The 23473-nt window shown below is 38.8% G+C and overlaps 1 protein-coding gene across 2 annotated transcripts in view; it reads left to right on the top strand.

Annotated features, from left to right (window-relative positions):
- Positions 1–49: 49 nt before the first annotated feature.
- Positions 50–23473, top strand: part of COL5A2 (collagen type V alpha 2 chain) — a 160234-nt gene continuing 136810 nt past the window's right edge. The window contains exon 1 of one of the 2 annotated variants that reach the window (XM_010713349.3): positions 50–219. Coding sequence is in view for 1 of the 2 variants with exons in the window: in XM_010713347.3 (XP_010711649.1) it covers positions 7573–7673 (101 nt within the window). In the remaining variant the exon portion in view is untranslated. Of the gene's footprint in view, positions 220–7557; positions 7674–23473 lie in introns of those variants that run through there. The other variant, XM_010713347.3, reaches the window with a different exon arrangement.

The raw sequence follows: 23473 nt of genomic DNA, 5'->3' as shown, positions 1-23473 counted from the left end.
CTGCACGCGCGGCGCTGCTGCACGCGCGGCGATCGTTAACAGGTGCGGGCATGTTGTGCCGCGCGACCCTTTAATGGTCGTCTCTGGGTGAGAGGTGGCCGGGCGGGTTCGGCGTCCCCAGCAGCCCCGCGCGATAGCTGCGTACGCGGTGAGGGACGAGGTGAGCGGGGCTCGCAGCTCGTGTACGGCCGTGCGGGACGCCGCTGTTGCAGATCTCTGGTACGCTTTAGTTGGTTGTTAAACATTCGGAGGTAAAGTAACGCTCGAACTGGAACACGGGAAGTTCCACACCAACACAAAGAGGGACTTCGTTGCCAATAACAGCCCAGGAACGGGCTGCCCGCGGGCTTTGGGTCCGTTCTCTGGAGATATTCAGGCCCGCCTGCGAGCAGCTGTGGGGAGCTTCTGCAGTAGGGGATGCACGGGGTGATCCCGGAGCTCCCTTCTGACCGCTACTCAACTGTGATTCTGTCAAGTTTTTATTATTAAACGTGTGCTAAAGCAATATAACCCCATCATTTTATGATGTTAGTCATAAACTCCAAAGATCTTGAGTAATAGAGTACACAGAGCTCCCAAAACCCATTAAGCTGAGGTGACAAATAGCAGGCAGGGGCACAAGCAGACCAGTGCAGTGCATGGTCAGAGCAGCCCTGTATGTGGGCCACATTACTTAGCAGTTAGTGTGACTACATTCAAAAATCTTCGTATCAGAGCTACCACACGCTGTGGAAACAATGTAAACAGTGACACTGTTACCCTCTGAGTAGTGGGGGGTGACCAAATTGTACTTGTGGAATTGGGGCAACCCTGCGCTGACTGCACTGAGAGCAGTGACTGCACCCTGGGAGCACACATTCCATACCAGTGGCTAGTGCTGCTGTCATTCCTCTTACCTCATGCTTTTTTTTCCCCCTCTACTTTCTCCTGTTTTTACACCTTGCACTGACATCTTTCATCCGCTTGGAAGTCCTATTACCATGCTATGAATCAAGAAATCTGATCCTGAAAGCCTCACCTCTTAAATTAGAACAGAAGATTGTGCGTGGTACCTGTGGTCGAGTCTCACTTTGTGAAACCACTGATATTTTCCCAAAGTTTCCATATTAAAAAAATAATAAGTGAAGAATTTCGTGTTCCAAGTTTAAGTGGTTGCCATTAGTTCTCTGGTAGTCCTGTAAAAAGTTTAGCGTGTCTTTGTTAAATCTGTGTCATCTGACTTTTTAGTTCAGTGTCATAAAGTTTGTTTTTTTTTTCAAGAGGCCAAAACCTGGCTCAGTGCACAGATTTATAAATTTAAACAGGCACATGTAAACAACCAGAAGAGCTCCTTAGAATTTTGGGGAGATTTGGGGAGTAAGAGTTGCCAAGAAGTATCTGGTTTGTGGTTTTCAAATGAGCGAGGAGCAAAATCAATCTCAGCTGTTGACCGTTCTAATTTGTGTTCATTTGGTTGAAGTGGGGCCTTTGTGTGGTTCTCTAATTTGTTCAAATTTACATACAGAACATAAAATTTGTAGGCATGTCTGCGCAAAGCCAAAGGAATCTGCTAATGTTTCTTCTAAAATAATGTCTTAGTTCTGTGAGGGACTGCAGTGTTTCAGCGTGTTGCTTATTTATGAGGAGCTGCGATTGCCAGAATGAAGTGCTACAAGGTAGATCATTTTATTGTATGCACTGCAGTGAATCAAGAGAGTAGTTGATACAGGAAATTGCCATTTGCGTTTAGAATTCCTCACAGAACTTAGTGAGAAATGTTCAATAAACCAACTGGAGAAGAAAATGCATTTGTTCTGAAACCCTAAACATTATATGGAGAAGTAATTGTATTTCTTTGTCAACTTACATGAAAACCCATTGAAGCAAAGGCACATTCTGAACAGATAACACTAGATAGTTTGCTTTACCTACTGAGTCTCGATTGTGTATTTGTTCTCCGTTTGCAAACTCACTACATTGACACCAAAACCCATGTTAATAGTACAGTGGACAACCCTGACTCTGGACAGCAGAATGAAGTTGCTCAAGGCAACCACTGCACCATTTCAATGCATGAAGTCAGTAATACAGTTTAGGGTGGAAGCTTTTGAAATAATTTTGCACTCCAGTTACCATTCAGCAGGTTTGCTTGTTTGAAAAGTCGCTTTATTTCAGTCACGCAGCTTAATAGGATGTCTGATTTTCTGCCTCTCTTTGCTTAAGAGCACTCAGAATTGGCTACAAAAAGCTCCCTGCTTGTAGCCTGCATGCTGCTTTTAAGTTTGAGCATGAAGGTGAGGTAGTTAACACACCTCAGAATGTGATCTACTGTTCTTAAACTTCACAGTAGATCTTAGGTATCTTATTGTCATAAATCAAGATCATAGGAAGATATACCTAATATTGACCGGTCTTCTATACCTTTTTTTTGTACTAGTTCATGGACTGTAATGAGTGGGAGACAAACTTAGGCTTTGCAGTCTTCATCATGCCCTCCTCCCTGGAAGCATCCAAAGCCAGGGTAGATGGGGCTGTGAGCAGCTTGGTCTGGAGGGACATATCCCTGCCTGTAGCAGGGGGTTGCACCCAGATGGCCTTGAAGGTCCCTTCCAACCCAAACCATTCCATGGTTCTGTGATTATCTCTTGTAATTGCGTTAGTAAGGTGGAGAGGCCTAATTCCTTTTTCGTGCTGTATGAAAACTAGAACTTCATTGCCTTACTGAAAGAAAATATAACATGACAGATTAGAACTCATGTGTTCATGGGTATGTGATGTTCTAAGAAGCTCCTACAGTGGGGTAAATCAGTAGTTTTTAAGTGGGAGAAACAGATTTCAGACAAGATCACGATCTTTGTAACTGTGCTACAGGACTACTAGGAACACTAGAGGGTGCTAGAGGAACGACTGCAGTTTTACGACTGCGGTAGTTAAAACTAAAAGGTAAAACTGACTTGGGATGTCCCACAAGGATCTCTGTGCTAATGCAGTCTTACCACATGCAGCATTTTTTTCTTTATGCTATTAGATCTGTCACTGTCACAGGAAGGCAAAACCATGGTACCATGTAATGATTTGGTCATACCAAGTGCTCTGCTTCCTTAATGTTCAAGAGGTGATATAGAGTTTTGACTGAGACCATGAAAACAGCAACAACTCATCAAAATGAAAAAGCATAGGAAAAATTAAACCGCAAATACTCACTGCAACCCTTATAACACGCAATGCTTTTGGCTGGGCTTAGTGATCCACCTAACAGGTGCCTGAGACAGTTTCACAGTGGCAAGATGAACTCAGCAGGCAAATGCAGTCCAAAAGCCTGCAGATAATAGCACCAATTGAGTGTCTGTGCCTTTAGAAGTACAGCAGTAAGTTCTCATGAGAGCCTTGCTACTTTGCATTTTTGCTACACTTCTGAAAAAGGACAATATGTTCAAAATTTTTTAATATAGACCTGAACTACCAATTACTCTATTACACAGTTTACCGGAGACCAAAGGAAATTAAGAGATGTTTGGTTGCTGTAGTTCAAATGCTGAGTCACAGCCTGAAGCACTGCATTGAGCACCTGGTGGGAAGGCAGGGCCAACCCAGGGGAGCTCAGATGCATGCAATGCATCTGACTGATTGGAAGGGGAGGAGCCAGGATCCATCCCTTCCCAGACCGCATTTAAGGGCTGGCAATGCAGATAGGGGATTCTCACTGGTTGTTTCTGTATAGTTGAGGTCTTTGAAGGTAAGTGAATCTTTTTATTTGTTTCTATTGTTGTTGCATTTGTTTATGTCTTTGTTTGCTGTAGTTTGGGGTTTTGTTGGCTTGCTTTTATTGCTGTGTTTTCCATCGTTTCATTGTGTTGGAGAAGGAAATGGTGATATTGATTTGTTGCAGTGTTTTGGTTTATGATGTTTTCTTATAGTAAGTTCTATTATTGTGTTAGTTTTGTGATAGTATTGTCTAGTGAAGTATAATATTGAAGTGGGCTCATACAGTTTATAGTGCTGATTACGTGTTTTTTTTTAATGTTGATGTACTGGTTACTCATTAAAAAGATGATGTAGTGAGAAGTTTTGTGAGCAAACAATAAAGAATCCCTGTTGAAGTCTGCTAGTGTGCAATTGACTGAATCATTTTTCATTATTTTCAATTTCTTAACTTTTTTAAATAATCAGTAGGAATATGGAAATAGAACTGATTTTTACGTAAAGGGTAAATAGCAATTTATCTGGTGATGATGCTCAGATATGTGTGATCTGAGATCCTTTCTTTCAGTGAATTGTGTTGTTTCTTTTAGGATTGACTTTCTGTTGAGATTTCTGATTAACTGTGAGAAGTGCTGAACCTGTTTTGTGTCTTGAGCAGAGATAAAATTAAGTGGAGAATAGCTTGTCTTGTTTTTTAGTAAGGTGTATGTTTCCATATATGCATGCATCATCCCATAGAGCTGCTTCTTACAAAGCCACTATGCTTTATTTGGTTGTTGTGCATCTGTATGTGTTTTATAGTCTTAACAGTGTGAACATACAGAACTATGAGAGCTTCACGTGGGGAAACAAATGTCTGGTAGAAAAAGATGCTCTTTTTCTGCCTTTACTCTGTGGGGACTGGAGTCAGGCATCATCCTCAGTGTCCTTATAGCTTTTTTTGTTCACCAAGAAAGCAATTGTGTGTGTTGAATGCCTTTGTAATATTAATGTTTTTCAAATCCTGTTGTTGCTGCTGGACTATTTTCCTTTACATAAAAATGAAATCAGAGCAACTTTTACTTGCTAAACAGATGTTAAGTATTCCAAAGGCATGTTAGAGAAGACCACTGGGTTTCCATCTTTGATTTCTTTGTGAAATCAAGCTGCAAGGAAAACATGGTGTGAGAGGCAACAGAGATGTGAGAACGCGTGTGTCTGTGTAAGAATCTTGTTTTGAGGTTTTGTTCTCTCGAAGTAGTGACTGTTAGTAAGTAATAATACTGCTTGAATAGAGTGAGGACCAAATAGCCTTGTGAGCATATTTACCTTGAGCAGCTGCTGGATCTCCAGTGCTTTGAAATGGTTTTCATTGTCCTTACCAGTAATGAAGTAGGCCAAGCTTTGTCTGTCTAGGGAAAGTGAGTGCTGCTCTATAGACTAAGAATTCTGGATGAAAAAAAGCTTTTAGTCACTTTAACTTTCTACTTGTAGTCCAACAAATGTTCATAGCCTTTACTGTGATACAAACCAGCTGTTACTATGTGTAAACAGTATTTGCTTGCTCCTAGCGTTACCAGCCGCAAAGCAACAGATTTCAAGCTGTACTGTTCTTTTTTCACTTGGCTTGTGTTCTTCCTTACTCCCAGTAATCACGGTCTTCTTTAAATCCCATCCCATTCTTGCTGAAAACAGCAGTAGTGGGGCCCAGTAGTGACTTGTGCCCAGTTGCTGGGGGAAGCAGGCCAGAGTTGTTATGGTTTGGGTGGAGCTTTTAGTGTTGAGGAAAGTCTTGCTGGTTAAAAAAATAAAAATCGTTAAAAAATGGAAAAATGGTTAAAAAAATGAAACTCCTGGAGAAAAAAGAAGTTACTTGCATTAGGTCATTAGGATTAGCTTTCTCTACTGCTTTCTGAGGGGCATTTCAGGAAGTTGCTATAAGATTTAGTTTTTCAGTGTTCTTGAAAAATACTCTGTTGTGAGAGCTGTCTTTGGGAGAGAAAACTGAGCTGGACCTCAAAGACTGACAGGAAACATCAGAGGTGAAGCCTCAGTACTGAGGTTGCTCTGACTCAAGTTATGTAATATAATGTCAGGTCAGAACCTACTTTCCCTGATCGGATATTGCAGTTAATAAGAAGAACTGTTTTTTTTTTCTTGCACATTAATTTCTCATGAGAAATGTATCCTGTGACTTCTGTCACGGTTTCACACAAACGTTTCTTTCATGCCCTGGTATTTGCCTAGCAGGCGTTGATGCTTGTCTGAAGGGGATGTGTCGTTTCCCATTGCGGATCTCCTCAGAGATAAGCAGTGCCAACAAAACTAATTTGTAAATGTGTTCTAGCTGACGTAGAACTCAGTTTTTCAAATGATTTCCAAAGGTTCAAGTTCAGATACCTATCAGTAAGGGTTGTCTTCCTGCTGCTGATAGCTAGGTTTTTAACGGTTGCATTGAGTTCCATTGGGGCAGTCGGTTTTGTTACTTCGTGTTTGTTACTGTGATCTCCCTTGAGAGGAATACTGATAAGAACAGGAGTCCAAGCTTACTGTTTCAGGGTTGTGATGTTTGTAATGCATGGTATTATTTTTATTCTGAGTAACTGCTTCTAAATATGAGGAGAAGAACAACACCTCATACGATGAAATAATAGGAACAGGGCTTTTTTGGCTATTAGAAACAATCCAATTATTATGGATTAGAGTTAGGTTTTAAAATATATTGGGCTGACAAACATAAACTAACAGGCGTGTATTACCTTGCTTACATGCAATGAAACAGGCTGAAGGGAATGTGGAAGTGTTTAAGCATACGGTGCAGATTTCTCTTGTGTACATCCCAGGCAGTTACTGAGTTGTCCTGCTGCATACCAGACTCATTCTCAAGTGTAAGTTTTTAGGCATTAATTCTGTCAAATGACCTTATTAAATCTTGTGCATGTATTAATCCACTAGGTACTTACCAAGCTATTTCCCAAAGCTTGTTTACTGCAGCTGGAGAGCTGTAAGAGAAATCCTCTATTGGGAATTACAGAGCTGGTGGAATTTAACATGTAGTTAATTAAACCTGTGTATTTTTTAAGTGGTGAGGATGCCAAATGTGCTCTGTGGAACCAAGCATGTAATTGGGACACCTTTGTTTATGAACACTGTCAGTTTCCTGTTCTAAATTATACTTAATCTAGTCTGTTTTTTCTCTTAGATTTACATGTCTTGATTTTATGAGTAATCACCTCAGATTGTGCTCTCTGAGACATCATAGGCAGTATACTGCAGTAAAGCAGTCTCAAATTAAAAATAGCAGTCTTTTTTTCTGGAGCTTACTGTTTTTACTGTGCTACTATTGCTTGTTTTCTGCTTAGGGTAGACTTCTGTATTTCCTGGTAGTTTTCTTTCAGATTTTGAGTAGTTCGTTGGAAAACATGGGAATGAAATGAACTGACACCCCTCACAATTTGCTCTTCTTAAGAAAATGTCCCTACCACCTTGTACAGATCAGTGGATGGTTGCAATCTATGGTAGGGAACGGCTTCATCAGGATTTAAAATCCTATGATTTTGTGACTATACTGCTCTTAAGCCTTTATAATGGGTATGTATGTAGCTTAAGTCCTTTAACTACAGTCTGATTCTGCCACGTGCCTGTTCTTTTCAGTTTTGTGAACATTAGGCTGGTATTACCTACTACTAAATAACCATGTGTTTAAGAATGGCAGTTATGGGTAGACATTTTGGCACTGCAGCTGTCATCAGAACTTGAAGACTGGCTGTGAAAGGGCAGACAGGGTTCCTGCTGGAGCCTTTCTAGTTTTTTGTTTGGGCAGCCGGCAGACTTTGCTCTTCAGCAATCTGAGGCCCACCCTTTCCCCAGAGACTGGGTATGTTTTTACTGCAGTGCTGCAGTCACTTCTGCATGGAGAAAAAGGGATCAGAACTGCTTTGTCTCTTGCATGGAAATATAGGAGGATCTGAAGTACTTGGCTGGTGCTGCACAGGTTTTGATAAGTACTCCATGTAAGATATATTGCTTGTTAGCTACATGATGAGTTCTGTGAAACGTGTGCTTAAAGTAATTAGGAGGTCAGAGGAGCAGAACCAAAAGGTTACTTTATGGTATTAAATAATCTTAGAGAAGATGTATAGCTTTTGAAATAACCAAAATAATCCAGGCTGTGAAAGAAAAATAGTGAAAAGTTCTGCAACTTCGTCAGCTAACTTTTCTTCTTCCATTGAGCAACTGTGTAGACAAAAACCCCTGACATCGCCACAAAAGAATGGGTGCCAAATACAGCAAAGGTTTCGTGTCAAAATCTAGAAAGCTGGGCTTCAGACCGCTTATGGCAAGTGTTCAAGTTTACGTGCACTGCTTTTTATTTGTGTGGGTGTGTTGCAGGCCTGTGGAAGTAACTAGCTGTTAACTTAGTGGATTGTGTTTTTAGTTTAAATTTAATAAAATCATGAAAGAGAACACAGTATAAAATGCTTTGATTTCCAGCAGTTGGCTTGGATACTGTTACTACTTGCATTGTAGTTCATTACTGAGAAGCCAAATAAAATGTCCTGTAGTATTGCTGCTTTTCTGTTCCTGTGGGCAATGCTGCATGTTACGTTGTTACATGTGAGGTGGCAGGTGATGTCTTTGTGTCATTCTTTAATGGTAGTTAACCATTACACAAGAAGTGTTTTGGTTTCTGTCATGGTAGTTACTGAGCTGTGAGACTCACTTTGCAAAGCGAGTGTTTTGTTAAATTGTGAGGTCTTGGTGGCTTCTTTGACTGTCAGGATGGCTGTGTTTCTCAGCAGCAGCACGAGGGACATGAAAGGGAGGAAGCTGGATGAGGAGGTTAGGAATGAATTATTTTCTAATATTGAAAAGGCAACAGGTGAGTAGATGTTCATGTATTACGAAGGGAGCAAGAAGTCCTGATGTGTATAGCAGTTGTCTCTGATACTTTAACAGCACTATAAATTCTTAAATGATCCTTAACAAAACAATGTATCTGGGGAAAAAGATGGTGCTTTTCTTAAAAAACAAACAAACAAACAAATGTTCAGAACTGAACATATTAAGCTGTAATTACAGTATGAAAAGGAAGGCCTTGGGCTGAGACTTCCAGAGACTTAACTACAAGGAATGGCTTTCCTGGAGTGTCATCAGCCTATCAAGATGCAGTTTGTTGCTGATGTGCAGAATCAGCAGAAGCATGAAGGACTAGAAGTGCTTGAAGCTGAACTGCTTGCATTTGACTTATTTTATTAGGAATGCTGACTTTCCCAGGGTTTTGAGAATCTGTGGGCAGAGCACTACTGCTAACTGGCATGTATATTTATGTATTTGCACATAGTGCCTCTGCAGTTTGGGCTGTCCTGGATGGAACAGGAAAACAGAAGAAGGATTGCAGAGGATTTTTTCTAAAGCTCAGTCTATTGCTTGCTGATGATGCTATTTACATAGAGGAAAGTAGAATGACTTCTTTGGTACTACTGAAAGAGCTTGGTGATTATCCCTTTGGGGAAACAACTTTGCCATTGATGTGCCAGTGTCTATTTTAGAGAATAATACAGGAAGTGTCTGTTCTCAGGTCATTCCAATAGAAATAGAAGTGCTGGAAGTGTTTTGACTGGAAATTATGCAGAGGGAAAAAGAATGCTGTTCTGGTTTATCTATAAAATAGCTCAATTCAAACAAATTTAAGTAATGGAAAGTGGGACTACTAAATATGGGGAATCAAGCTTTTAAGTGTGAACATCAAACTACAAGTGGACTTCATCACTGCATCTGCAGTCATAGTAAGATTTCTTGGTCTTAATAGTCCTAGTTCCTGTTTAAGTTGTTACAACTAAGTATAGGGACTTGATAAAGTCAGGTACTCTCAGTGGAATAGATGCTGGCTCAACTGCTTTGAAAGTGGCAAGGGAGTGCAATTTGGTTGCTGCTCTTTTTTTCTCCAGCTTTTGCTGATAGTTGTGTTGTCCTTGCAGGAACTGTAGGGCATAAGCCATGCACATAGCTGGTGTGTGCTTCTGCAGCAGGCTTTGGAAAAGGCAGGCAAATGAGCGAGGTCACTGGTTTTCCTTTTAAGCTGATTGTTGAGCACTTTGTTTTACACTGATTATTACAGTGAGCTTGTGGAAGTTGAAATATATTGGCAGTGATAGGGTATATGTTTAAGTAGACACTGTGTAGGCACTGATGGCTGCTCAGTAATTTGGCACCATAGCAAATGCAAAAGGACATCCCAAGTGTCTGAGCTTTAGGAAAAGCATACCTGTGTTCGATGTCATGGAGCACGTGTCAGATCATACCTGATGTTTATTAGTTCATTTTTCTGTTTACAGGACTTAAGAATTGGTTCGTCTGCTTGCTTTGTGCCAGTTCCTGTTTTTGGTTTCAGGAGGCAATCCTTAGAATGAATTTTAGAACGAATTTTATATAAATTCAGCTACTCAGTTGTCATCTTCACTGGAGCCAGACAGTAAGACTTATGTAGATAGTAAATTGAATACAAAATAGTGGCGTTTTTGTTTTGAATTAAATTGTCTTTTCATTTTTACAGTTGTGTTCTTAGCATTTTATAGTGGGTGATTTAAATTCCAAGAGATGCTGCCATAAGTAAGGAGAATATTGGGGCTGATTTGCTCGTTGTGGAAGCACTTAACTTCACTCTAAGCTTGTCTGCTGGCAAATTCAGGATCCACTTTCCATTATGTGACAGCATATCTTTTTTTAAGGGAAAGAAAGTGCTTATTGCTGACTGCTTAAGCAAGAGATCTTGAAGGTAGTCTCCACATAACATAACTGATTTCCTATTAGTCCTCTCCTTACGAGATTTCTGTATCTTAGAAAACGTCAAGGGAGTTTACAAACCCTGTGTAGTTGCGTTTTGAGATTATGCATTTCATTTTGAAGAAAGGTCTCCTAAAAACAGAAGCTCTGCGTATGTCTGTGGACAAGACTAAAATAAGTGTGCTTCCATTCAGCCTTTAGGAGAACGGCTGTGGTTTACTTCTGTAAGCCAAAATGCTTTTGGTAGGAGAAGTAGATTACTTTTCTCTCTACTGAGATGTAAATGTCAGATGGTTCAAACTTCAAATGTTCAGTGTTGAGGGAAGAGAAGGGCGAAGCCTCTGTCTCATCCTAGGTAAACCAGCTGCTTCTAGGTGTGCATTACTGTTTTCCACAATAAGTCCTTTTGAGGTTGATGAGCTGCAGTAGCTGTTAAAAAAAATGGTATTCAATTGCTTAAGGTTCTCTTGTATCTGTTCTGTTCCTTCTGTTACAGGTGAGTTAAAACCAATTATTTTCGAATGAGAAAAACAGCACAGTTCATCATTTCTTTAACTTTCAAGTAAAATTTCCAAGTAAACTTAAATTGGGAGCCTGTAGCTACACTGTTTAAAGTATTTAGTGAAACAGCATGCATTCTGCAAAGGCAGTTACCTATGTCAGCTGTATGTGCATCTCTGAGTGAAATATGCAGATTACCAGTATTGTATGTGTATAGGTTACTTAGGCCTAAAAACAGTTTCTTAGGATGCTGGTTGTAGTAATTGTAAGCATTTTAAAGCTTGATTCTGTTTCCAGTGGTTACTGAGAGCGTATGCCTGCTAGAACTGAACTTATCAGAGAGCAAAAGAAGTACCAGCCTATTTTTAACGTGGTGCTGAAACACATTTCAAAGCCAGTTCTTCAGAGGAAAATGAAGTCATAATTCATATACTGAACTGGAATACTTTTTCTCTAGTTACAGTGGAAAAAGCATTTCATCATGTTGTTAGACCAGCCAAGTGTATCTGACACATAATTAATCAAAATAATACGCAGGCTTTTTCAGTAGGAAAAAGAGAGAACTTGAATTCCTCCTGCTCAGGAAAGTGTCCCAGTGTTATAGCCACACAACAAAATAGTGTTTTGTTTCTTTGACTGTAACAATGAGTGTGTAGGGGCTTAGGAGTCTGTTGCTTTTTTTCCTGGATATCAGAAAGAAGTCTAGACACCAGCATATTAGTGGAAAAAATGTTTTGCTTACTTTGTGTAGTCTAGGTGTATACCAAGTAACATCCTGTATCAATCACAACAAGGCAAGGTTTTTTCAAGCGGGTAGGTTAACTATGCCAAGTGATGCTTTTCTCACCCATACTAGGTGTGTTTCCAACTGTGTATTCACTGAGACTTAAGTGATACACCTATTCTGAGAACAAGGCTCTTTGACTTAAGATTTCAAATAGGGATTCTGGTTCATAATATTGAACTTTTGTGAGTACCAAATTGCTATTCCAATATTGTTGATCCACATAAGTAGCTTTTCTGACTTCACTGCACTTTACAGCAGTTAGCTGATTGTTTAAACAAATCGCTGCATGTGTTTTGGGATCTGATACTAGAGATGACACTACATGTGTTAAGGATGGGAGTTGTCAACATCTGCACTCTGCATCTGCTAAATGACATCAGTAATGCTAGATTAAGTGTAGTACAGTAGGCAAACTGAATGCAAAAATGTGTACTTTGCAAACTTCAGAGTAGCTCAGTTGTAAGGGCAGTTCTATGGGTTGTATTTGTGAACAAACTCAAAAGAAATAACATTTAGGAGAAGCCAGACAGACTCATGATGCTATGTTGCTACTTTCATCTTGCTATGCTATTCTCTAAACTGCTCAAGTGACTGAAAGCAATGCTTCCTTATTATTTCTGTGAACTACAACAGACTGTATGATCACAATAGCACTATTGGTTAGAGCAAATTCTCAGCTGCAAAGTACACTTGCCCAACGTAGTCACCGCCACTCATGATGCTTTTTTGCCAATGAGAAACAAGAGCCTGTATGCTGTGTTTGTGAACATACGCACTGCTGTCCAGAATATGCCTTGTCTTTAATGTTACTGTTGTGCAATACCCATAATTGCTGTGCTCACATCCCGTGTTTGGTCTCCATAAACATTGACAAGAATTGATGAATGTCACTGGCTGCCATTTTTTCAGCATGGAAGAATTAAATTCCAGTGCTTTGCTTCAGATGCACTTCGATATCAGCCACCATTTTGTTAGACTGCACCTCTGCTGCCACCTGTCCCATGGCAGCATGTTGCGGGCTATTGAGAAGGTTCGGCCTCTGCTACCATACCAGTCAGAGACTTCATGGCCATGTAATAAAATCAGAGGCGCTACTTTTGGGGCAGCCCTCTTATGTGTGTGACCTTTGCAGTTCATAGATTGTGTCTTACTTTTTGTGAAGTGGTTTGGGGTTTTTCCAGCGATATGCTCTTAACACAAATACTTGGCGTACTTGTTTCCATCTGGCGTTGGTCAGCAGTGGGGTTATCTTCTCTTAATCCCTCACGCTTCTCTCTGAAAATATGGTGTTTTTAAAAGGGCTCTACATATTAGATACCTAAAAGAAAAGCCTCATTTTATATTTGAGAAATTATTTCTAATTCATTACTTGGTCTCTAAGGAATTATTTTGGCTGATATCTGAATTTTTCTTAGTTAAAAGCCCACAAAAATACAGTTGACTACAGGTAATAATGCATGTCACTTGCTTCAGCTGCTCTATTTGTACTGAGTGATTGAAAGTCTCCCACAAAGAGCAGTTTTGTCTCATGATCACACAGTAGGTTAATAAGATTGTACCTGCGATTATTTTGAGACACGTGCTCGTGGTTTTGTTGTTGACAGGATAGATAGAGCAATATGTATTTCTGTATTTTTGTGTAGTTGAAAATAATAGAAAAATGAACAATCCGTATCTCTGAAGAATCTTTAATATCAAGTCTGTATTTATTAGTATTACTTCACTCTTTTTTAGCCAGCTGCCCCTGAGATTTAGAATCCAGAAACAATTTAGTTGTATCTCCTTGAAAGTTGTTCTTAGCTTAGTATGCAGAATGTGAGTCGTGTCGATTCCTTATCAGCACCTGTTTAAGCTTTTGTACTGTAGGAAGCAGTATGTTTTGCTTGTTTCTTGCTTAAGCTGGTATTCTACAATAGGAGGAAGACAGGTTAACAGGTGAGCAGGGTTAGCTGTTTAGTTGGCCTTATCATGGTTGAGACCTGTTCATGATATTTCTTCCAACTTTAAGGAAGCATAATCACCAACCATTTGCCAACCATGCTTCTGAGTTATTTCTGTCTGTCTCTCTCAAATATGTATGTGCAAAGAAATGAGTGCTTAATGAATGAAAATGGATTTTTGGTAATTAGTTTATTGATCTGCATCAGGTGCATTTTTTGAAGTCTTTTAGTCTTTATGCAACATTCCTTAAAAGATTCCAATCTGAAAGACCTGAATTTTCTGTTGTATTTTGGATCCAGATTGATTCCTGACTTAAGTATTTTTAAGCAGAATGTGTTGTTTTTTTTATAATTTTGTGTTATGACTTAAAATAACTAACATTGTCTCGACAGTAAAATAAATAGTACTTCTCTTAGATTGCATTATTGATTATTTTTACAGCTACAGTTGCAATCAGAATGTCTAAAGGAGAACTGCTATGCTTCTAGTGCTGCAGCGTTGTTCTGGAGTTTAAAAGCTCTTAAACTGTGTGCAGTTTGGCTAATGCAAAGCACTGCTCTGTAAGCAGATGGTGCAAAGCAGAGTCGGTTTATAAGGTGTAGCTTACTTTTACAATTGTGTATTCCTGCTGTGGATAGCAGCTGAGGCTTTTCAATGACTGCCTTATTTTTAGTGGGTCTTATGGAGTGGCAGCCGTGACATCAGTCCATAGCAGGGTTACACAGTCACTGGAAAAGGCATGCAGCAAACTGGCCAGCAGTGAGTGTGTTAGATGGTCAGTGCTGTGGAACAGATAAAAGGCCAAGTGTAGCAGCTGCCAGATAATTAACTTAGAAAATAAAGTGGTAGACTTTTTCAACAGCAGAGTCTGTTTTTCCTTAACTTTTCTACTCTGTAGTTTGTTTTCAAAACACTACTGCAAAACAGGCAGCAATACATGTTCCAAATGTGATCATCTAATGGAGTTGATATTACTGTTTTTCAGAGCACTACTTACTGTTAGTCTACCCAAATCTTTGTGAAACAAATCGCAGTGCATTTCTTTATTAGACCTCTCTGAAGAGGTTTGGGTATCTGTGACATCTGAGATGCTGCTGCTAGATAATGAAAATGGGAGTGAGAGTCCTGGAGCTAGAGATGGCTTCTGAAGAAGAAAAAGTGGGCTGCCTGTGCATGTCTGTAATCACTGGTGTAGAACACCTGGCAATTTTCCCTCCCTTGTTCTGGATGGAGTGACCCATGGAGCTCTCAATCTTTACAGTTTATGGGTAGTTTTCCTCTGAACTTAGAAGTTAAGCTTTTTTTTTTTTCATGTGGAAATTATCCAACTCCATCTAGAATCTATAGGACTATTTGTGTTACTGTGACCTTTTGTGTTGCTGGAAATGGATGTTATGGAAAGGAAGTTGCCTTTCTTTCTGAATAGTGAATCAATTCAGATCAAGCACTTAAAAAACCAAACACATTTCACTTAGGATTCAAATTCTATGTGGTTCTTAATCAACTGCAACTTGCTCATGTTTTTGGCTGTGCTTGCAAAGAAAGCTTAGTTAGTAGCAGAAGAAACACCACGTTTTCTTCTTTACCAGCTTTTTGAACATGCTGTGCTATTTATTAAACTTTTTCCATCCACAGCATGTTCAGTGGCACAACATGTGGTGTTACAGCTAAAAAAAAAACAACCTGATTTTGAAATCCCACTTTTGATTCCAGCAAAAATCTCCATAGAGATGAGAATCCAAATGTTAGAAGTTTGTGAGAGAGTCAGATGTGAAAATAAATATTATTTAATAACTGAGTCTCTTGCTCCTTCAGAACCAGTTTCTGAGACGTCTTTCAAGTCCAAATTGAGAGCTATGGCTAATAGTCTCTCATACCTGTTTTCTTGTATCTAGATTCATAGGCTTGATGATGCTGTTTTGCTCACATTAGTGTTTATTAAAGAACAAGGCATTCAGGAGTTGTATCAGCTGACAGTGAAATCCCTTAACTTAGTTATAAAGAAGCATGTGCACCTGTGAACTTCATAGCAGTGCTTCAGTATTTCCAGTCTTTCCCCTTCATTGTTTAAATCCTTGTATATCTTGATTCTTATTCTACTTGCTTCCTTGGTTTCTCTTACAAGAAAGTCTAGTGAGTTTTTTTTCCTATAGAAAAAAACTGAGTTGACTGAGTTGAGGTTGTTTTTGTCTGCTTCTTTGAAATTCCACTCCCAGTTTATTTGCTGTTGTGCCAAAGCTGAACTGGGATTTCCGTGTGACATTTTGCCAGAAAACAATGAGGCTAGCAAAATTGCTACAATGATTTAGTTTCATCTTGCAAGTAGAACAACACATGCCACATTGGTGTTTCCATGGGATTACCATGATGTGTTCTTTATTTTAACATGTATCTTTATATGTATGACTGCTCACTATGCTAAATGTGAATATTCAGTTGTTGCAGAATTGTGGGAGCAAGCTACAGATCAGTTTAAACATTACTGAGCAGAGGATGCCTTTTATTTCTTAGCTTTTCTATAGGTATGTTTTACAATAGAGCTAATTCTGCTGTTTTGAGCAAGCGTCTTAAATGGCATAAACAGTGTTTCTGGCTTTTGATGTGTTATTTGAAAAATGCAAATGTCTGCTCACACAATACAGCTTTTTAGGGCATGATGGATCCTCCATGTGAAACTTCCGAGCTACAAACAGACTTGTATAAATGTTCATACACTGTGGCTTTAACTTCCATCAGTTTAGTCTACGAAGCAGGAAAACTTGATTAGGTAGATACCAGCAGCTTTGGAAGACATGAAAATGAAACAGGCTTTGTACCTCTCTGGTGAGCTCCTTTATTTAACTTTTCTATTGTCTTGCCCAACTTCTTGGCTCTTTTAAGGGCTTATTTTTTAACTACAGTTCATTTACTTTAGTGCAAGTAACATAAACACTGCAGTGGCATGCTTTTCCCTGCTTCTAAGTTGCCTCACAAATAATTCAGATCTGAAGCTCAGCACATGGAAAAGCTTTGTTATGGGGGAATGGAAAGGAGTGGTTGGTTTTTCTTTATTCCTCAAGAGGGACTATAGAACTACGGCAGGAGAGGGAAAAAACAACCAAACTTACATAAACACTTGTTGCTATTCCAGAAATTATATCCAACTGGTTTTGAACCCATAAAAAGAAATGGAAGAACCATCTGAAGATCTTTGCATTCTGAGAAAAACACTCTGAAGTTCAGCTCTGATTTTCAGTGGTACTCCTTTGAACAAGTTGCTTTGTAAATAAATTAGTTAATTTTCATCTTGTCATCCAACTTCTTTAAGTGTTTGTGTCTGGAACAGCAGAAAAAATTTCCATGGGCTTCTGTCGATCTTGCTCTAAATCTTCAGTGTGCCAGTTGATGCCTAGGAGAGGTGCTTACATCTCTTCACCTTCTGTGCTGTCTCCCTTTGCCACGTAAGGGCTACAATTCTGAGTTGATTTGAGGACTCACTAACTATTTTTATTGTGCTTGTTATGAAAGGAAGTACTTTACCTTTGCTTAGAATGAAACTGATTTCAATATAAAAAGCTGTGGTGATGATTGCTGCTGGCTTGTCAGAAAAGTTCATTGCAGGACCATTTCTTGCAAAAATAGATTTGCCATCAGAAAGACTGGGTAGCTAATTACTGAACTGCCACCATAGTAAATGATACTGTGAGAAAGAATAATACAGGCACTTCCGGCAGATCTCTCCATCTGGTTATGCTTACCATCCTTTTTTGACAGTAAAACAACAAAATTCTTTCATGTTAAAGTTTTCTGGGACAAAACCAGCTTAGTAACATTTGTAAGACTATATTTCTGCTACTGGAAATAATTGCCGACCTATTAGAAACAAGCAGTTTCATATGGATATAATACACTGTAATTATACTACACTAATAAGAAATCATCTCTGGATCAGAATCACAGCTTTGAAATAATTGTTTTAAGAAATTTTGTCACTAGCTAGCCCAAGAAAACCAATAATTATAAAGCTTAGCTTGTGGAAGTACCCGGTGGTATGAAGCATTACCAATCATATGAAATAATTTCTGAAATGTAAGGTGGGATTCCTAGTATGTGAAATTGTGATTTTTGACATGAGATGAATGCTTCAGTGACAGTGTGTTAGTGTAGTAGGTACATGAAGAACTTTGCTTAGTTAGTTTGTGGAGATACTAACAATCTTAACAGTAAATGTAGGCTGAGTTCTTCTGCGCAAGACAACTCATTTGCCAACTCAGAAACAAACTGTTGGTTCATCTACCCCAAAACCATTTACTGATAATGATGGAGAGGAGATAAAAACGTTACAGTATGAAAGAACATAAACGTCCCTGAATTCCTTGACTTTTGCAGCCATTTGTGAAATTTGCCACCAAAGACATGTCTGTGCCTTACTGAGTATTAGCAATGGAAACTGTATGGATAAGTGCTTAGCTGTGTAAACTCTCATAGTCCTGGAATAAGTGAGACACGGATAATTTCTGCTATCTATGGGACTACTTATAGAAGTATCTAGAGGCAGAAGTTGTTTTCGCCTGTTCTTTGTGCTCTAAGAAGAACTGTTGATCAGATTCCCTCTGCATTGCTACTCGGTATCTGAATGTGCATAAGAATGCAAATAATTGCCTGGTTCTTGTTGACTTAATTTTAGTTTCAACTTCAGTCTGTTTTTTTGAAGACTGAACTTTTTCTAGGGAAGTAATATGAAGGCTTCATAGAAGATATTCTCCAGAATTCCTTCACTGTTAGTCTTCGTTTCCTATGTTACTGATACTTTAATGAATGCTTCATAAATTGACCACAGTGAAATAGTAATGCTGCAATAGGGCAGGAAAAGGTTTAAAAATTAGACTGTGCTTACATGCCAGATGACTAGGGTCTGTCCTCATTATTAATGTGGCACATGGTGTATTTGGGTTTTCTCTTAAAACAAACAAATGGAACTCTAACTACAAAGCTGTGAAATAACTGATCTGCAAACCTTATGTTGGATTTTTTTGACGTTGTGTTTTTACAAGTAGAACACTAATCTATAAGAGAATGTTTGTAGAGACATTGCAGAGCAATCAGCTAAAATAATACTTATTAATCTGAATTGATTTCCTTTTTTGGTTCTCAGTGAAGTTAAGCTCTAGCATTGATAAAATTTGTTTTAACTGGCTTTCTTAAGTCAGAAGCTTATGATGGCTTGCTGACTTGACTACTACGTCACTTACGTTTTGGTTGAAAGTCTCTTACGTATTTCAGCTTATTCTGTCGGTTCTTCTCCAGGCAGCCTACAATCATGTGTAGGTAAAAGTGTTTTAATCTCTGTTATTTCTGAAGTGATAAATTTCTGATGTGTGCTTGAGAAAGCATGTGTGTGTATAACATGGGTGAAGAGGAAATGCAAGTCACAGCTTGAGCCGTGATTGAGCACCTGGTGGGAAGGCAGGGCCAACCCAGGGGAGCTCAGGTGCATGCAAAGCATCTGATTGACTGGAAGGGGAGAAGCCAGGATCCACCCTTCCCAGACCTCATTTAAGGGTTGGCAAAGGAGGTAAGCAGGTCTTGCTGGAGACCCTTGTGTACTTGAGGCCTTCTCAAGGTAAACAACTTCTTTCTTTTATTTCTGTGTCTGTGGCATTTGAGCAAGTCCTCACTTGCTGTTGCCTAGGACTTTGCCACTGTGCTGTCATTGTTGTGCCTTCTGTTCTGTTACAGTATTACAACAGGAAAAACAGATATGCTGTTTTTTTCTGCTTTTAATACAAAGCAGCATAACATATTCATTTTTCACAGCCTGGATTGCAATGTCAACCGTAATAACTTTACGAACTTGATTAAACTTCATGCAGTAGCACACTTCACTTATAGGTTTGAAACTCTTGATTTTTTTGTTAGTAGAATACGGGTGTAGTAGTGGTATATTCAAACAGAACAATTATTGGTGTCTTTATTTAGCTTGACTTGGATCACCACTTGCCTTAACAGTGTGGACTGTTAAGAAAGCAGCCTTCAAGTTCGTACTTTTTTTAGGCAACAGAAGTAGTTTTTTTTTTCTGTGGACTGATAATTAGCAAATGGGGAAACGTTAAGAGATGTGTCTGGACTTGAGAAACAAAGTAAATGAAGTGGTTGTTTTTGTACATGATCAGATTTTGCTAACTTAATTTTATATTTAAAGCCATCAGAATGCTTTTGGGCTTGAGTAGTGTGTTGAACTTAAACTTGAAATCCTTTATAGAAAGATGGAATGGCTTAAAAATTACCTCAAAACATGGATGATGGTAATGACTGTTGTAATAGGTGAGGGTTTCTTACTCAAGTTTTCTAATATCTGATGGCCACACAAATGTAACCCAAGCTTTCCTTTTATACTTGAAATAAAAACGTTTGTAATAGCAGTGTGCTTCAAAGTATTACTTCTCTGAAATACAGTAACAGTCTTAAGTCATTTAATTGTCAGTAACCACATAGATTTCCAGGTTACTAGCTGACAAGTTTTCAGTTAAAACTCTTGACTCTTCACAGGACTTGAATAAAAGGCCTCAAATATGTATCTCTTAAAATTCTATTTTGACCAGAGGAAATGTTGTTCATCTGTCTTAAAATATTCTCTTCTGACCCTCTCAAAGTTTACTTGAATTGCAGTATTTTTGCAGGTACTAGAAAAGTGTATTTTAATTTTTCTAAACTCTAAATTGAAACAAAAGTCACCAACAGATAATTGATGTGGAAAATGGAGTTGTTTCTGTGTGCTTAGAAATTTTGTGTGTTGTCTTGGAAGAGTCAGTTGCTGTGTTGTCCTTAATGGCTGTTCTTTGTATACATCTGTGTCAGGTAGCTTTGTGCTTCTCTATCAATTATGAGCTACTTTTCAAGGTGGTTTTAAAGCTAAGTTTGCTTGAATTCATGGTATTTTAATCTTCCATACAAAAACATGTATGCAAGTCTTTAACAGTAATCGCTGCTATATCTATGGAACAAAAAGAACTCCTGTTCATGCTGGATTACAGAGTACAACACGTATGGTTTATGTAAGGAAAAAAATCCATTGTTTTTCATGTTCTTTTATTTTTTTAGGCAGCCTATAACAAAAAAATCACAGATGTTTTTCAGGCTCCTATTCAAATGTCGGAGTAAAGCAGGAGGAATGCATGAATGGTAGAAGCAAAAAAAAAAAAAAACCAAGTGTTACATTTAAGTCAGTATTCTTTAATTATAATGGAGATTCGTTTCTTGTCAGAAAGGGCAGATGTGAAGAGTTAAAGAGAGACAGATGTTCTGATAATTTCCAAATTAAACCTAGAACAACTCTAGCTATTCTGTGTCTCTGAGTTCACATGGATGTAAGAAAGCTTTTTAGGCATGGATACACTCCAGACTTTTATCCCCACCATTGAGCTTAGTACTCAAAAGTCTTGCACAGCAGATGGTTTCACAATTGCTATCAGCAATGTGGTGATATACATTGCTACAATCAGCCCACCTGTTTTGCTTGAAAGTAACAAGGAAAGACTCCACAGCTGTTGGACTTGATCAACCACCCAAACTAATTGAAGTAACTTGAAGATTTTTGTATGTACACAAGTACAGAAATATATGTATGCATATGTGTTTTTTAAATTGTTGAAATGTTAAAAAGCAAGTCTTTTAAGTATATATAAGGATGTTTAAAGTTTTGGAGGAAATGCTATGCCTCTGACATAGGTGTGCAAAGGTTTCAAGGGTGGCAGACTCCTGGTTTCCTCTGGTAATCTCTTCTAGGTTGCATATTCTTGCCACGGAAATTACAGTTGAACTGGCGTGCGTAAGGGAATGCTTGGTCTGCTGATAAAAGGTTTTGGAGGGAAAGTATTTTTATGATCTGTTTTGTATAAGTAGCCAAAGAGAAAATAGCTGCTGCTTAGTGGCTGTCAGGGATCAGCAGAGCTCTGGAAATAATTTTTGGGAATGTGACTTACAAATGAGGTTGGGCAAAGTAAGTGGTATAAATGGTAGAGGCACTGGAACCATCTCTTTGCATATAGTAACTTCTACAGCAGCACGACAGGGAGATGATCCTCCTTGAGGTTTGAGTTGGGCTGTTATTTACAGCTACTTAGAATCGATGTGGTGTCACGAAGGCTTGGTGTGGGATCACTGGGTGCCCAACCCAGTCTGATGTCTGGACTTCACAAACCATGAAAAGGCTAGAAGTGCAGATTAAGTACTCTAAGTCCTTGCTGGAATTAGATTGCTGGCTAGCAATTGTATGGACAGATGGAGCTTTATTTTCTAAAACTGATATAGAAATCTAAGTAGACTGCTGAGAAAACTGTGTATGTTTTCTGACATTTGCTTGGAACAGATATTACTGAAGTATTATATTTAGACCTAAAATCATGTCCTAGTGAACTGCACTGAAGCCCATCAATTACCTTGCTGATGACAAGTTCACATTGAACCAAAAGTAGTGTAACTTCAAGAAATTCAGTAGACTGAAGTTGGTCTTGGGATGCTTACTATGATTCCTGTAATTTTGTTTCAAACACCATTTGTGTATTTTATTTAATAGTATTTGGAAACAGGTTGTCACACTGCAGAGGCAGTAGAAGGAGCAACAATATTAATGTTTCTTTTGTAGCCCCTTCGAAAAGCTCTGGTCAGTATAAGTTATTTATGTGTATCTGTTAAACCTTAACTCGTCAAGACCTTCATTCTGTTGATTACGAACAAAAGGAGCACTTTGGGTCTTGTATTATGCTTCTGCCCTGTGTTGGTTAAAATCTTAGTCTCTTTGGTTCATCTTCATGCCATTTAGGTTTGTGGTGGCTACTGATGAGGATGCAAGCCAAAACAACATCTGTTACCATGGGGTGCTTGATGTCCCCGGAGCTGTATGAGATAGGGAAGGTCATAGAAGCTCTGTGCAAGTACCTTTGGTAAGAAGCCAAGCTTCTGTGTCACAGCAGATTCAGGAAGGAGACAATAAACAACTGTTTATTACAAATGTTGAGTGTTCAGTAACATTCTTTAGTAACCCAGGGGACTTGAAGCAAGTGAGGACAGCTTTCCCGAATGAAAACTCTTCAGAGATGAAGATGTATACTAACGCTACACACGAGGTCAACTCTGCATTCACCAAGCTTGGAGCTTTTGTACTAGAGGCTGTCCTTCTCTTTTTCTAGTGAACTCAGTTTAAGTCTGAGGACAGTTCAGAGCTAGTTTGGTGTACAGCTGGCACAAAAAGTACACTTTCCTCAACCATCAATCCTGTCCTAGTAAATGATTGGAAAAAACCCTACATTTGTTTGTCTAAGTATAGTATTTTTAAGTATAAAATCTAGCCTTAAAAACATAAAACTGTACAAGAATACTTCACTTCAGGGAGACTGCACCAATTTAAAATGAATTGTCCTGTATTTCCACATACATGGGTAGAAAAATGTGGGATGTCAAGAATATGAAAAAGAATGCAAATCTGTGGCTCACTGTTGTATTTTTTCACTGCTGTGTCCCATGTTCAGGCTCTTTTTTACTATGCTTGAGTATTGTATCACAAGGAACCTGGCCATGTGCATATATTTCTGAATATATTTATTTATTAGATTTGAAGATATAGAAGTCAACAAGCAGTGTGCAAGTGCAGGAATAATTCAAGAAGATGAGCTGCTTTGGCACTGAGGATGCAATGGGAACACTTTGTAGTGAGATGAATGATTGAATAGCCAACTGTGTCTGCTTGTTGGTTGAATAGGTCATTAAGTAAGAAAACAAATGACTTATCCAGCTTAGAAGACTGCTTGTCTGACAGTAAAA

The sequence above is a fragment of the Meleagris gallopavo genome, chromosome 7 (assembly GCF_000146605.3).
Source record: "Meleagris gallopavo isolate NT-WF06-2002-E0010 breed Aviagen turkey brand Nicholas breeding stock chromosome 7, Turkey_5.1, whole genome shotgun sequence".
In the NCBI taxonomy this organism is placed as follows: Eukaryota; Metazoa; Chordata; class Aves; order Galliformes; family Phasianidae; genus Meleagris; species Meleagris gallopavo.
This window is presented reverse-complemented; position numbering and strand designations above follow the sequence as displayed.